The sequence below is a fragment of the Ambystoma mexicanum genome, chromosome 2p (assembly GCF_040938575.1).
Source record: "Ambystoma mexicanum isolate Mex_15411 chromosome 2p, UKY_AmexF1_1, whole genome shotgun sequence".
Classification (NCBI taxonomy): Eukaryota; Metazoa; Chordata; class Amphibia; order Caudata; family Ambystomatidae; genus Ambystoma; species Ambystoma mexicanum.
The window spans coordinates 184656203-184668942 of NC_090923.1; the positions used below are offsets into that span (position 1 = coordinate 184656203).

Genomic DNA, 12740 nt, shown 5'->3' on the forward strand with positions numbered 1-12740 from the left:
AGCAGTCAGAGACCTTGATGGGTTGGGTGGTGAAGATGGTAAATTATTATTTTTATTATTTGTAGGGTATTTATAGAGTGCGGACCAAGCTTTGGGAAGCAACGGACCACTTCAAAATTATAGAGGGATGCAAGCAGAGTGCATGGTGATGGAAGCAGAGAAACAAGCGAGCAGGGAGCTCACAAGAGAGGGTGATGGTGGGCGGTTTGGTAGCCACGGATCTACAAGCAATTAGGGGAGGACACAGTGGGGAGCAGATCCCCAAGTCTCAGTAATGGTGGGAGTGGAGGATGTGTGGATATAGGTGTTGGGGTGGAGCCATTCATTGAAGAGGAGCGTCTTGAGCTACTGCAGGGACTCTAGAAGTGAGGGTGCGAGTCTGATGTTGATAGGGAAGTGGGGCCCAGTTCGTGGAGCATAGACAGTGAAGCCTGTCTTTTGGTTATTTCCTTCCTGAACCTGCAGAATTCAAGTCCGCACATGTCCTTACTTCTGGTGGAACATAGGCCTCTGGAGAGGCTGAGTTTCTCAGTGGGGTAGTTTGGGGACTTCAGCGTGCGTGACAGCCTCGTAGATGATGCAGCAGGATTTGAATATGATACAGTCTTCCATCGGGAGCCAGTGCAGTTCACTGAGGGCCAGAGTGAGGTGGTCGAACTGGCAGAGTCTTTTGATAAGACATGCTGCAGCATGCAGGGCACATCTCAGAAGCGCCAGGGTAGTCGCCGGAAGGCCTTCCAAAAGGGCATTGCCACCAACCAGGTGGGAGAGGACCATATAGGTAGATACACTTGAAGCCACAGATATGGCAGAATGGGGCATGAAAGTCATAAGAAAACATTAGTAGTCATAGCAAGTCATTAAAAATACCTAACCCAGCACAATAATTTGGTCTCTGCTACGTGCCCCTGCCACTGTCCCCTGCAGACTGCCACCATTTCATTTCCTAACTTTGCCACTGTCAAATCCTGTTTCTCTCATTCTCTATCTGTCTCTCTCGCTCCCCTTCTCTCTCGCTCTCTTGCTCCCTCAATCCCTTCCTTTATCTTTCCCATATAGATGCATTTTACCTTTTGGGCAACAAGGATCTGCAATTGGCAGATAAGGGGAGCCAGGCACTCTTTCGGCTCCATTCATTACCAGGCAATGAATGCTAAGGTTTATGGGAGGCATGGAATTTTGCTTCAGAGAAAAGGCGGCCTGAGATATGAGAAAGCTAAGTGCCCATTTTGCTTTCCTTTGCATCTTGATTGCCCGGCTGAAAGCTAAGTTGCTTAAGTGCTGTGGATCAGGCAAAGGACCTGCTTTTGTCAGACGGTCTAGGGCCTGGTTCACAGAGCATTTTCCAATGAGGTTGCACCACTATAAAAGGCTTCGGTGGATCTGGCCCATCGTTTCTGGTAATGTCTCCAGTAGTCTCACCCCGTTGTCTCTCTCCACATGGCTGAAGTGCTGCTAACCGCCAGCATTCTTCACCTTGGGTTAAGACAGCTCCATAATTTCAGTTTCAGAATGTTGCCAAATCCCTGCTGGGGTCCTACACATAAGATGAGGAGCAGGAAAGATAAAAGGTGGAGTGTGACTTGCCCAGAGTGCCCTGCCAAGCCGGGTGCACCATCCCTTGGCCTGAAGGGGTGCCCTCGCGTGTGGAAGGTGAAGAGGTGCCCACTGTCTGTGAAGGAAGCTGGGTGGGTGGTGGGATAGAAGGGGCAGTCCAATTACGCTGCAATCGGGAATACTCAGTATCGACGGCCCCTTTGGTTGATCTCTGATTTCTGCCAGAGCTACTTGGAAAGAATTGTGCAAGAGCTAAATAATGAACCATGGCAAAATCATGTATGCAGCATTTATCTTATTGTAGGGCTATCCTTCCAGAGATGGGGGCGCGGGGGGCTTTCATTGCTTACCATGCCCGATGCCCGAAAGAATCCACCTCACCCATTTACAGTTGCTTGCACTATGAAAAGAGAAGGAAAAGGAGTAGAGGCACTTCCTTTCTGCGGTAATGTACGGGGTGACTGAGTAGTACCTGAACTTTCACACTTTTACATGATTTACTAGCATGAGGGTCAAAAACTGTGTTTGTGTCGTTTTGAGGCAATTGCCTGGTAATGTTCTGCCTTCTTGTGACATGCAAGGCTTTCACGGTCTCCAGCTTAGCCCTTACTTGCCTATTGCTGGCCCATCCCTTTAGCATGTTTTCTGCCTTCCCTTGACACACGCAGGCCATACTTGGTCTCCAGCTTTACCCTCACTTCTCCAGTCACATTTCTCCCTTTGAATGAATTATAGGAGCTGTTCTCTTGATTTGCTTTACGTGTGCTGATGGGCTATATTGCAAAGCTGAGCAGGAGGAAACCCGAGGACTGATGACAGGATGTCCCTAGTGTCATGGAGTAACCCGGTAATCCCACACACAGGCCTGTTTGTCCCACTCGGACATGGATTTGGCAGTGTTCTTCCGGGTCGTATTTACTGACCGTCGATTGTGCTTAGTGTTGAGTGTACGCCTTCATCTTATAAGTAGTTGCAGCTTCCCTTCTGCAAGTCATTTCATTAAACAACAATCTTTTTCTGTTAGAAGCTGTGAGGCCACGGCTGCTGGCATTGCCCCTGGCTGCAGACCTAACGGCTCCCCAGTCACAGGTGCAAGCCTCATGTATGAACACCAGATTTGATGTTCGCATGTCATACGCTAATTAATTCAGTAATCAGTATATGGACATGAAAACGGTTGTGCAAACGTGAAGGGACACACATTCTAATATGGCCACTGATGTAAATGGCTGCCATTTATTACACGCTGCTTTTTAGAACTTATTACAGAATGCACCAAATTTTTTTCTATTTCTTTTTATTTCTTTGACCAGAGTTCAGTATGGGTAATCTGCTTAAATGATGTATATTCTTAAGAGAATACAATAATTTAAAGTAATTTACTTTATGGAGAGACAGTTGTGATATCTTAAGTAATATTGCTGTGTTATGCCACGGTCACATTATTTGAGAAAGCTCTTTGCTTTTGTTATAATTGCTTGAAATGTATTGTTGTCAGTGCATTTTCATCCAATGCATTGTTTTTGAAGATTTCTGATCGGGTTCATTTTCATGAGTTAAACATCGTCTTAAATCCAGTCAGGTTTTCTGATTGAGCAAACACATAGGTAAACCATTTCAACTGGACTCCATCGTAGTAAATGTCTTTGTGAATATCCCTGGAGCTTGAATGGATTTGACTATTCATCTGCTCAGAATTGCTTGTAACTCTGTTCTCGTTGGTCTTTCTCTATTCCCTGGAGGGTCGTTTTTATCGCAGTTGTCATTGGTCTGTTTTCCATGCAGTGCAGATTTAATTCTGTTCTCATTGGTGTACCTTTACTCCATGCAGTGAAGTTTTAACTCAATTCTCATTGCTCTGTCTGTATTCACTAAAGTGTAGTTTTATGGTAGTTCTCATTGGGCCTCCGTTTTTCCTTTCAGAGTAGTTGTAACTCTGCTCTCATTGGTCTCTGTGCATTCGCTGCAGTGTCGCTGGGACCCCATTTCATGGGTCTGCCTTAATTCCTGTGATTGTGTTTTTAACTGTGTTCTCATTAGTCTACTTCCCTTCCCTACTGTGTAGATTTAGCGACTTTCTCCTTGATTCATATTAAATCATGAAGTATAGTTTAATATACTCCATTCTCTTGGTTTCCCTTTAGACTTCTTATGAATGTCAAGCCGCTTGTCAGACTATTATTGATAAAATTCCTTCATGTCCCCATTTCTCCCCCAAAAAGTCAAACAGCTGGTATTCACAGGCATTCAAAACCCTTAAATGTCTTTACAGGAAAAAAAGAAATGCTTTGGTGTAAAACCAGATAAATACATCATCACCATGAAGCACTTTTTTCCTATAAATAAAATCTATTTTCAATGCTAAAATTACATGTTTGCTAAAACAAGTAAACTCTGCTCTTCGTAGACCAGCAAGCTCTTCTCCATAGTCAGAATCTTTACCAATCCTTCCTGTACTAGGTAGAATTTATAAACTACCATTGACTTGGCTAATGATTTCAATGAATTCTTACTTAACAAATATGTGATTCAGAATAATCTACATAATGAAGAAACCACTATTACCCAAGTGGCCACCTCCTTCGCTTTGAAAGAAGTTCTAAATGAGGATATTTTATCACTACTTGGCAAGCTCAAACCCACCCACATTATCACCAATTTGCCAGCGTCGGTAGCCAAAGCAAATGGTCTGCTCTTACCAACTGCATCACCAAATTGACATTCCTACCCTTACAGGAATGGGTCCTTGCGGAGTCCTTATTGTGAAGGAGCCCCTTTTGAAAACATGCCAACTGGATCCATCTGTTCTTAATAGTTGGCGCCCAATAGTGTGTCTGCCTTGAATGGCAAAAAATATCGGAAAGGTTGTCACTCAACAACTAGCTCATTTATTGAGGCCAATCACAATCCTTGATCCACTTCAATTTAATTTCTGTCCCAGACATGGTAGGGAAACCGCTTTGGTAGCCGTTTGGCATAACTTTCTCCCCAAGTCTGAACAAGGTCATCTATTTGTAATGGTTATGCTAGGTTTAACTGCCGCGTTCTGACGCAATGGACCATTCCATCCTCCTAATCAGATTGTCTCATATTGCTGGAACGACAGAACCACACTACAGAGGTTCTGTAGTTTCCTCTCCGGAAGAACACATTCTGTGAAAGGTGGTTCCTTTTTCTCTTTTCCTACCCAAATTACCTGTAGTCTCCCCCACAGTTCTCCCCTTTCCCTGTAGTGTAGGTTTAACTCTGTTTTCATTGGTCCACTTTCTTTCCCTGCAGTGCAGTTGTAGCAACGTTCTCAATGATTCCTCTTGGTTAGTGCAGTATGATCATAGTGCTAATCTTCACAGTTCTGTCTGGATGTGACACAAGCTAATCTTCACAGTTCTGTCTGGATGTGACACAAGCTAATGTTCACAGTTCTGTCTAGATGTGATGCAAGCTAATATTCACAAATTTGTCTAGATGTGACGCAAGTTAATATTCACAGTTCTGTCTGGATGTGACACAAGCTAACATGCCCAATTCTGGCTGGATGTGACGCAAGCTAATGTTCACAGTTCTGTCTAGATGTGATGCAAGATAATGTTCACAAATCTGTCTAGATGTGACACCGGCTAATATTCAGAATTCTGTCTGGATCTGATGCAAGGCTCATCTTCACAATTCTGTTTAGATGTGATGCAAGTTAATATTCACAATTCTGTCTAGATGAGGCGCACGTTAACATTCATAATTCTGTCTAGATGTGACACAGGCTAATCTTCACAGATCTGTCTGGATGTGACGCAAGCTAGTATGCACAATTTTGTCTCGATGTGACGCAAGCTAATGTTCACAAATCTGACTAGAGGTGATGCAGGCTAATATTGAGAATTCTGTCTGGATGTGATGCAAGGCTGATCTTCAGAAATGTTTCTAAATGTTACGCAAGTTAATATTCACAATTCTGTTTAAATGTGGCGCAAGTTAATATTTACAATTCTGTCTAGATTTGACACAGGCTAATGTTCACAGTTGTGTCTGGATGTGACGCAAGCTAATATACAAAATTCTGTCTGGATGTGACACAAGCCAATATGCATAATTTTGTCTGGATCTGACGCAAGCTAATGTTCACAGTTCTGTCTAGATGTTACGCAGGCTAATATTCAGAATTCTGTCTGGATGTGATGCAAGGCTAATCTTCACAATTTTTTCTAGAGGTGACGCAGGTTAATATTCACAATTCTACTCCATCCATAACTTCCCAATATGTAAACTGGCCCTGACTAACTCAACTGGCTTGATGCAACGCATAGTAAGCTTACACATTCAGGCTAGAATCAGAAAGCCTAGCTTATACACGTTGGGTTAATGCTGACTTGGGCTGATAAGCAACAAGTAGGCTGAGTGCCTGGGGATTAGGATATTGGTTAATGAGACGGGTGGGGTATTGGATGGAGTACAATAATGGCTGATATGGCTGACTGACACAATCAAGCTAAATGCGAGATAAGATGTCTATACAAACAGTGGTCTGGACGCTCCAGACAACCAGCTAATAGAGAATAAGATGGGATTAGATTGGGTTGGTCAGTTTAGTGGGGAGCAGTAATGGCTGCATCCCCTGCCCGCACCACACTTACCTTGTCCGTAGCAGCTGGTTGACGGCTGCAGATCTCACAGGCTAACACGGGCCAACACGGTCTGGAACTATGTGTAAAGGACTTGTTTTTTGTGTGTGTCATGTATAAGTGATAGTCTATATGGTGTGGATAGCATATATAAGGCAGCTTGTGTACTGTGTGTGTGTATTATTTAGAAGGAGATCCCAAGCTGTGTGTGGTTGATTGTATGAGTGTGTTTTTTGGGAATATAGGATTTTTTTCATTATTACTGTTTGAAGTATTTCTGGAACTTGTATGCTCTGTGTACATATTTAAGAGGGAAACTACTGTGCACATATTATTTTGAATGAGTAAAATACATAATGGTCTGCTCTGGGGTGTGTGGGTGATTATGCTTTTTACTTTTTCTGCACTTTATTAGGAAATTTGGCTTCAATTTTCCCAAAGGGCTTTGCTAACATAGCCATATTTCATTACGGATAGAGAACTGTGGGGGGGAGGGGTCATTTTATCTGATACCTTTAAAAGCTTGGGAGCACACTGTCTCATATGTCCTCAGTGCTGGAAATGGAAAACAAGTATTGGGGGAACTGTCACCCTTTTGGAGGGGTGGTGCTGTGGGAAGGAGGCGGGGTAATAGGGGCGTGGTACCCAACCAAGTTGCGCAACACAGTATCTCTTCAAAAAACCCGTCCTAGCGATTTGCATAAAAGCAAAGAGCATTATGGGAACTTCATAATGTCCACAATTTTAAATGTTAAACGTGTCTTATAGTCATTCAGTAAGAAGCCCTTTTAAGCGAGTAATGGACTCTTCTATTTTGATTGGTCACAATATTCACCCAAATAAAGAGATGTCTGTAAATTGTAGGACATACATACTAGCTTGAGCAGCTGCAACACTGTATGTGAGGCTTCGGTAGTTTCTGCCTGCAATGCTGAGTCTTCCGAATGCTCGTTGAAAACGGGTTACTCGTGCGTGCAACGTAAGGAGCAGACTGCTTTCAGGTACTGCTTGGTGTGGGCATTTAAGAAAGTGGTCTGCTTGTGACCCTGGGTGAGTGATGTGGTGACTCCTGGGTCTGGGGGATGGAGCGGTGCTCCGGCAAGATGTTTCCATGTATATATATTGGCTTCCTATACAGAGCCGCCACTACCCTTCTTTCCACGCTCTGTCTAATTGCGCAACACTATCGCGCTTTCACCTGGCCACATCACATATAACTTCAAGGTACGCACCTACGACTTTGCCCTCCGGACCCACCCTTGTTTAGCCCTGTCCACTCTCTAGTATCCTCAGTTGGTTGATGTGCTCTGCTACACAATCCCACCAGCTGCATTTAGAGTTCTTAATTGCATCATACTCAAAATACACTCTAGAACCGAATATCACTGGACCGCCCTTGAAACACTTGTGTAGATGCGCGCTATAAATGCAATATCGTATCATATCCCAACCTTACCCAGCAGTTTTCACAGAACCAGGCCTGGGTACATCTTTGTGTGGTCACAACACGCTAAATAATCTAACGAGGCTAGGCGCCGCAATACCACTACGGTAGTGGTGGGCGCTCTACTAATGCTTGATAACATAACATATATATGTAAACATGTTATGGTGCTGCGGAAACCATACTATTGTTAAGGTTATGTGACACTTAGCATAAGAAACTGAAAAATAAATGACCTCTGTACTGTACAAGTCAAAGACGGTGATGTTTGATTAACGTTTTCAAAATGAAAAACAGGCGGAAAAACACAATTTTCTCATTCGATAGAGAGTTGGGTTTTCCTATAGACCCCATAAAAAAGAATCCCGTCACGACAAATACGTAACAATGTGCTGCCTGGCACCCACCCATACCCGGTGCATACCACAACCATTTAGAAAATCAGATGAGGAACTCTTGTGTCATTCACTTTTCAACATTTTAAAATATAGACATGTTTCAGGAATGACCAGAAGACATGTACAAAAAACGCAAGTACAAATGAAAAATCTGTTTTCTCAGACACATTGCGGTCTGAAAAATGAAAAACTCCACCTTCTGAGGTACACAGAGAACTTTAGAAACATCTAACTTTCTGTTTTTGGCGATTGAGGAACCTTCAATACACAAGAACATGAAAAAAGGGACTGCAGATTTAAAAATAAATAAATAGAGATAACTTTACAAGCTAGAAAAAGTAAAATCTATAAGCGTTGATAATGCCAACGATGAGGTACAAATACCCCTCAAAACTCACTCTTGTTGGAGCAAAACTTCATACCATCGTGCATGGGATGTGGGCATAAGACCTGTCAAGCAGGTTCCAAGCTGGGACGCCAAGGGCTGGGCCACGCAAGGGATGTAACCTGGGGTTTACAGGTGTGAAGGTAGAAGGTGCTGCTGGTCTGGGAGGGGCACCTCTAGGGTCCAACGCAGCCATAGTGATTTGCGAGATGCTCTTTCAAGGTTTCTTCACAGGCCCATTGGTTCGAGGCCCATTTGTTCGAGTTTTTACACATTTCACTACAAATGTAGATGGGGATTAAGGATTTGTTAAGGTAGAGAGGAAGTGGGGGGTGGTGCGTGGAGTAGCCCCCCAACCCCGGATTTGTATTGCTATGAAATGTGTGGCCTTCAGGCCCTTCAAGTGTTGGATGTCGGTGGCCGGTGGGATCTGCGTTGGTGTTGTGTTCCACACGCAAACTGCATAGCAGGAAAAGGCATAGTTCAAGGTTTTCCCTACCCCAGTTCTTCTGTTTTCAGTTTGGTGATGCTGAGGCTGTTTGGTGGTGGGTGGCACTCCAGAGATGGGGAGTGTCTCGGCCGGGGGTGGTGGTCTTGTTTTGAAGGTTTTGTAGGAGACACGAGCTGTCTTAGGCACGGCTTGTACTAGAGCCGAGGTCAGAGTTTATGAAGTGTTCTCTAGGCTTCATAAGTGAATGTTGGCACTGTAACTTTGGAATTTCTAATTTCTATATAATATGCTTTAACCACGTTGTAAACTCAACTAAAAAACGTCACTTATTTATAAGTAGGCACAGATAGACATCCCCCTCCTTATCAGATTCATGGAAGAAGAAGAGCCGGTTCAGAAATCCTTTGAATCTGCTTTGGATGAAACCATCTCTAAGGCACACACTTGGTTTCACAAGCCTGCGTCTCCCACCTGAGTCATGTTTTCAATAGTTCGATATTTTGTTGTATCTTCAAAAGTGAAAACGTAAGAGTTGAGCTCTTCCACCCACTGAATAATGAAATTCAGACAGTTATTCCTGATCTCCAAAAAGAAGGAAAATCTGCATGTTATGAATGTTAATGTTATTCGTTGTAGATAGCTCGGTGGGATAAGTGCTCTCGGTTGTGCTCGACTTTCAGCCTGCTAGTCACTGGACTGAATCTCAGCCATTCATCTTCTTGCTGCAGTCAATATATTGACTACCATTTAAATGGGTTAAAGGAAAGCTTATTTATAGTGCTTTGAAATGGAAGAAACTGTAGCAAGCACTACTTACACAATGATTACAATTATGTTTATCCGAACGCTGGTTCGACAAACCTAGGAAACTGGTCACACTTTGGCGAGTTTGGAGCACGTTGAGACATTGGAAATATGCAGAAATACAAACATATTAACGAACTCAAGAAATACAGTCTGTCACTGCAAACGGGAAATGCGTCATCCATGCCAGAGGGGAGGATGGGCTCATGGCATGCATCAAAGGTTATTCCAGCGCAACCCTTTTTTGGCGCCCGCTGTGTCGGCACAGCACATTGGGGAAGGGCCCTTTACGGCATACCCTGTTGTTTACAGGCAATGCCCAGTTAGATTAAATTATGTGCCGAGGATCACACACTTTGTTACAGCAGTGTACCGGGGATCCTTTCACACAAACCTCCAGTTTGTTGTTATGAATTGTGTCAAGAAAGTTTGAATAGCCATATAAAATGGGACTTTCTTTTTTTGTGTATCAAACTAGCAGATATCAAAGCTGTAAACTAAGCTTTAAAGAAGAGCTTTATTATGGTTGGCTTTCATTGCCCAATAAGAAATTCGGTAGGTAACTGAAGCTGTGCTCGAGTTTTGAGTCGAGAAAACGTTACTTCACAAATCCGATTACCTAAACATTTACATATTAGAATAGCCATTGCTAATAACAAATACACATCTTAAACTAATTTCCCAGACTTTCCAAATCAATCCCTACTCCATCAAAGGACACCAATGGTAACAGGTGAAGCCCACTTAGTGTAACAGTGTTCCGCGCCTAGTGCACAGAGAGCACAGTAGATGCAGGTTTATCTCTCGGGTGGTGGAGAGAGGAGGAGGGCGAGGAGGCTGCTTTCCCCAGCAAAGCCTAGTCCTTTATGTTGCGATGAAGTGAAATGAAAAGCTTTCATTTTCACCTCTCATCATAGTGGCGTGCTGGAACTGTATTTCAGGCGTTGAGAAGTGCAGGTACTCAAATGCTCAAAAATAAGAAGTGCAGGTACTGAGGGCCGGATAGGACCGGTCCAGTTAAAGCACTGGTTTGATTAAATCCAAATATACGCAGATTTGTAGAAAGTGTTACCAGAAAAGGATACCAGGATTATCTGTTGGGTGTCCACATGATTCCAGGCCCACAGCTCTCCAACTTTAATGTTCTGGGAACTAAGGCAATCCGGAAGTTACATTGTTAATTTTAATTCAACAACATTAGACTTGATTCGGGTGATTGTAACTGAATAATACAGGCCTGGAGATGTGGTGCAGGGCTCACCCTAACTAGCCAATGCACCTTCATGTCTGTGAAGGACCCTAACTAGCGCCCTGATGACTATTTTGGTGATAACGGTGAAACATGCGTGTTTTACTGCTCTGCCAAATTCCGAGTTTCAAACCTGACATGCTTCAATTCCGCCTGTATTTGCGTGGAGGTAGCTACCTACACACCAAAGCATTAACGCATGCAATATTTCTCCATGTGATAACACTGCATGCAGGAATGTGGGGTTTTCCCATGCAGTCTTATGCCTCAGAATCCTGTGGACACTTCAAGCTACCACATGCCTAACCTCTGGGGTAATGGCAGTTTCATTTAGTGGGATTTCCCACACCTGGTAGTCTATCTTGTTAATTGTAGGCCATGGTGATTGAATCATCATTTTCAGATACAAGAATGCAAAGGAAACATATTTTACTTACAAATACAAGAGTTGAGAGTAGAGTGGCTCTGATTGACAGCTGCCTGTTTCCATAGCTACCTGCTGGCCCATGTCAAGGGGGTAACTCATTTCAGTCCTAGCTCTTTAGGGGACAGTACTCCTCATTCTCACAGTTTTGCTTGCGTCATTATAACTATGGGGCTTGACCAACAAGCCAGGACCCGGATGGTTATGGCCCTCTCGACATAGGGCTAGTTACTGCCTATATTCTCTCTGGTGACAAGCTCACACGGGACCTCATTTAATCCTTTTGACCGGGGGTGTCCAACTCCATGCCTCAAGGGCTATCTCTAATGTTCATGAGAACACATTTGCATACATTTAGAATTATTGTATGCAAATTTATCTTGTGAATATTAGTGAAGGGTATCCTGAAAATCGGACATGTTTCCTGCCCTCGCGCCCTGAGGACAACCCAGCTCTCGACTATGACTTACTGCTGTTTTAGTCAACAGGGAAAGAGGGTACTCTACAAAAGGAAACCTTTATCTTTGCCAATGTAATCTGGCTTTAGATGGGGCTTGCTTACATGGGTTTGCAGTTTCATATCACTTTATAGCATAGTTGTTACTATTAAAGTTGTGCTTCTTTCACTACACTCAGACAAACAAAAGGCAGATTTACCGCAGTAAGGATTCTAACCTGTGAACCTCAGATTCCTCAAAAATAACTCTACAGTTGGCACATTAGCGCACTGAGCAACCTGACCAACATAACTGAATGTGTTTAGTTAACTGATACCTGGATATTGGGTCAGGTGTTACAGAATGCTTGAATAAATTGTGGGATTATCATTCTAAATTATAGAAATTGAGCTGTTGTTGTCCATAGCCTTTCAGGGACTGTTTCTCCACCCTTGAATAGTTGCGCTCTGTCTCTGAATGGAGTTCTGGGCCTCCACATCTACCTGCCCTTCTGTGCTTGAGGTCACCTAGCTTGGTGAACACTCATCTGCCGGGGGTACTCATGCCTGAGAATCCAATAACATCATGTGAACTGCCTCGGTGTGGGCTTTGTAGTAAGTGTTGCCGCGCCCGCTGATACTCACACTTGTCTTCTCTTTGTCTCTCTCGTCCCCACAGAGATCCGGGCTCAGTTGGTGGAGCAGTTCAAATGCCTTGAACAGCAGTCAGAGTCGCGGCTGCAGTTGCTGCAGGACCTGCAGGAGTTCTTCCGCCGGAAGGCCGAAATCGAGCTCGAGTACTCGCGGAGTCTGGAGAAACTGGCCGAGCGCTTCTCCTCCAAAATCCGCAGCTCGCGCGAGCACCATCAGTTCAAGTAAGTGAAGTCTGGCTGAGAGCAGGCACCATGCTCTGGAAGCCAGGCTGCGCTTCCTAATGGTTAAGGTGCAACTGACCAACAACAGGGCATGAAATACA

General features: G+C 43.8%; 1 protein-coding gene across 4 annotated transcripts in view; it reads left to right on the forward strand.

Moving 5' to 3' along the window:
* Positions 1-12740, forward strand: part of SRGAP3 (SLIT-ROBO Rho GTPase activating protein 3) — a 780680-nt gene that overhangs the window by 370652 nt on the left and 397288 nt on the right. For all 4 annotated transcript variants that reach the window (XM_069643471.1, XM_069643470.1, XM_069643468.1 and 1 more), the window contains exon 2: positions 12444-12639. In XM_069643471.1, coding sequence (XP_069499572.1) covers positions 12444-12639 — 196 coding nt within the window. The remainder of the gene's footprint in view (positions 1-12443; positions 12640-12740) is intronic.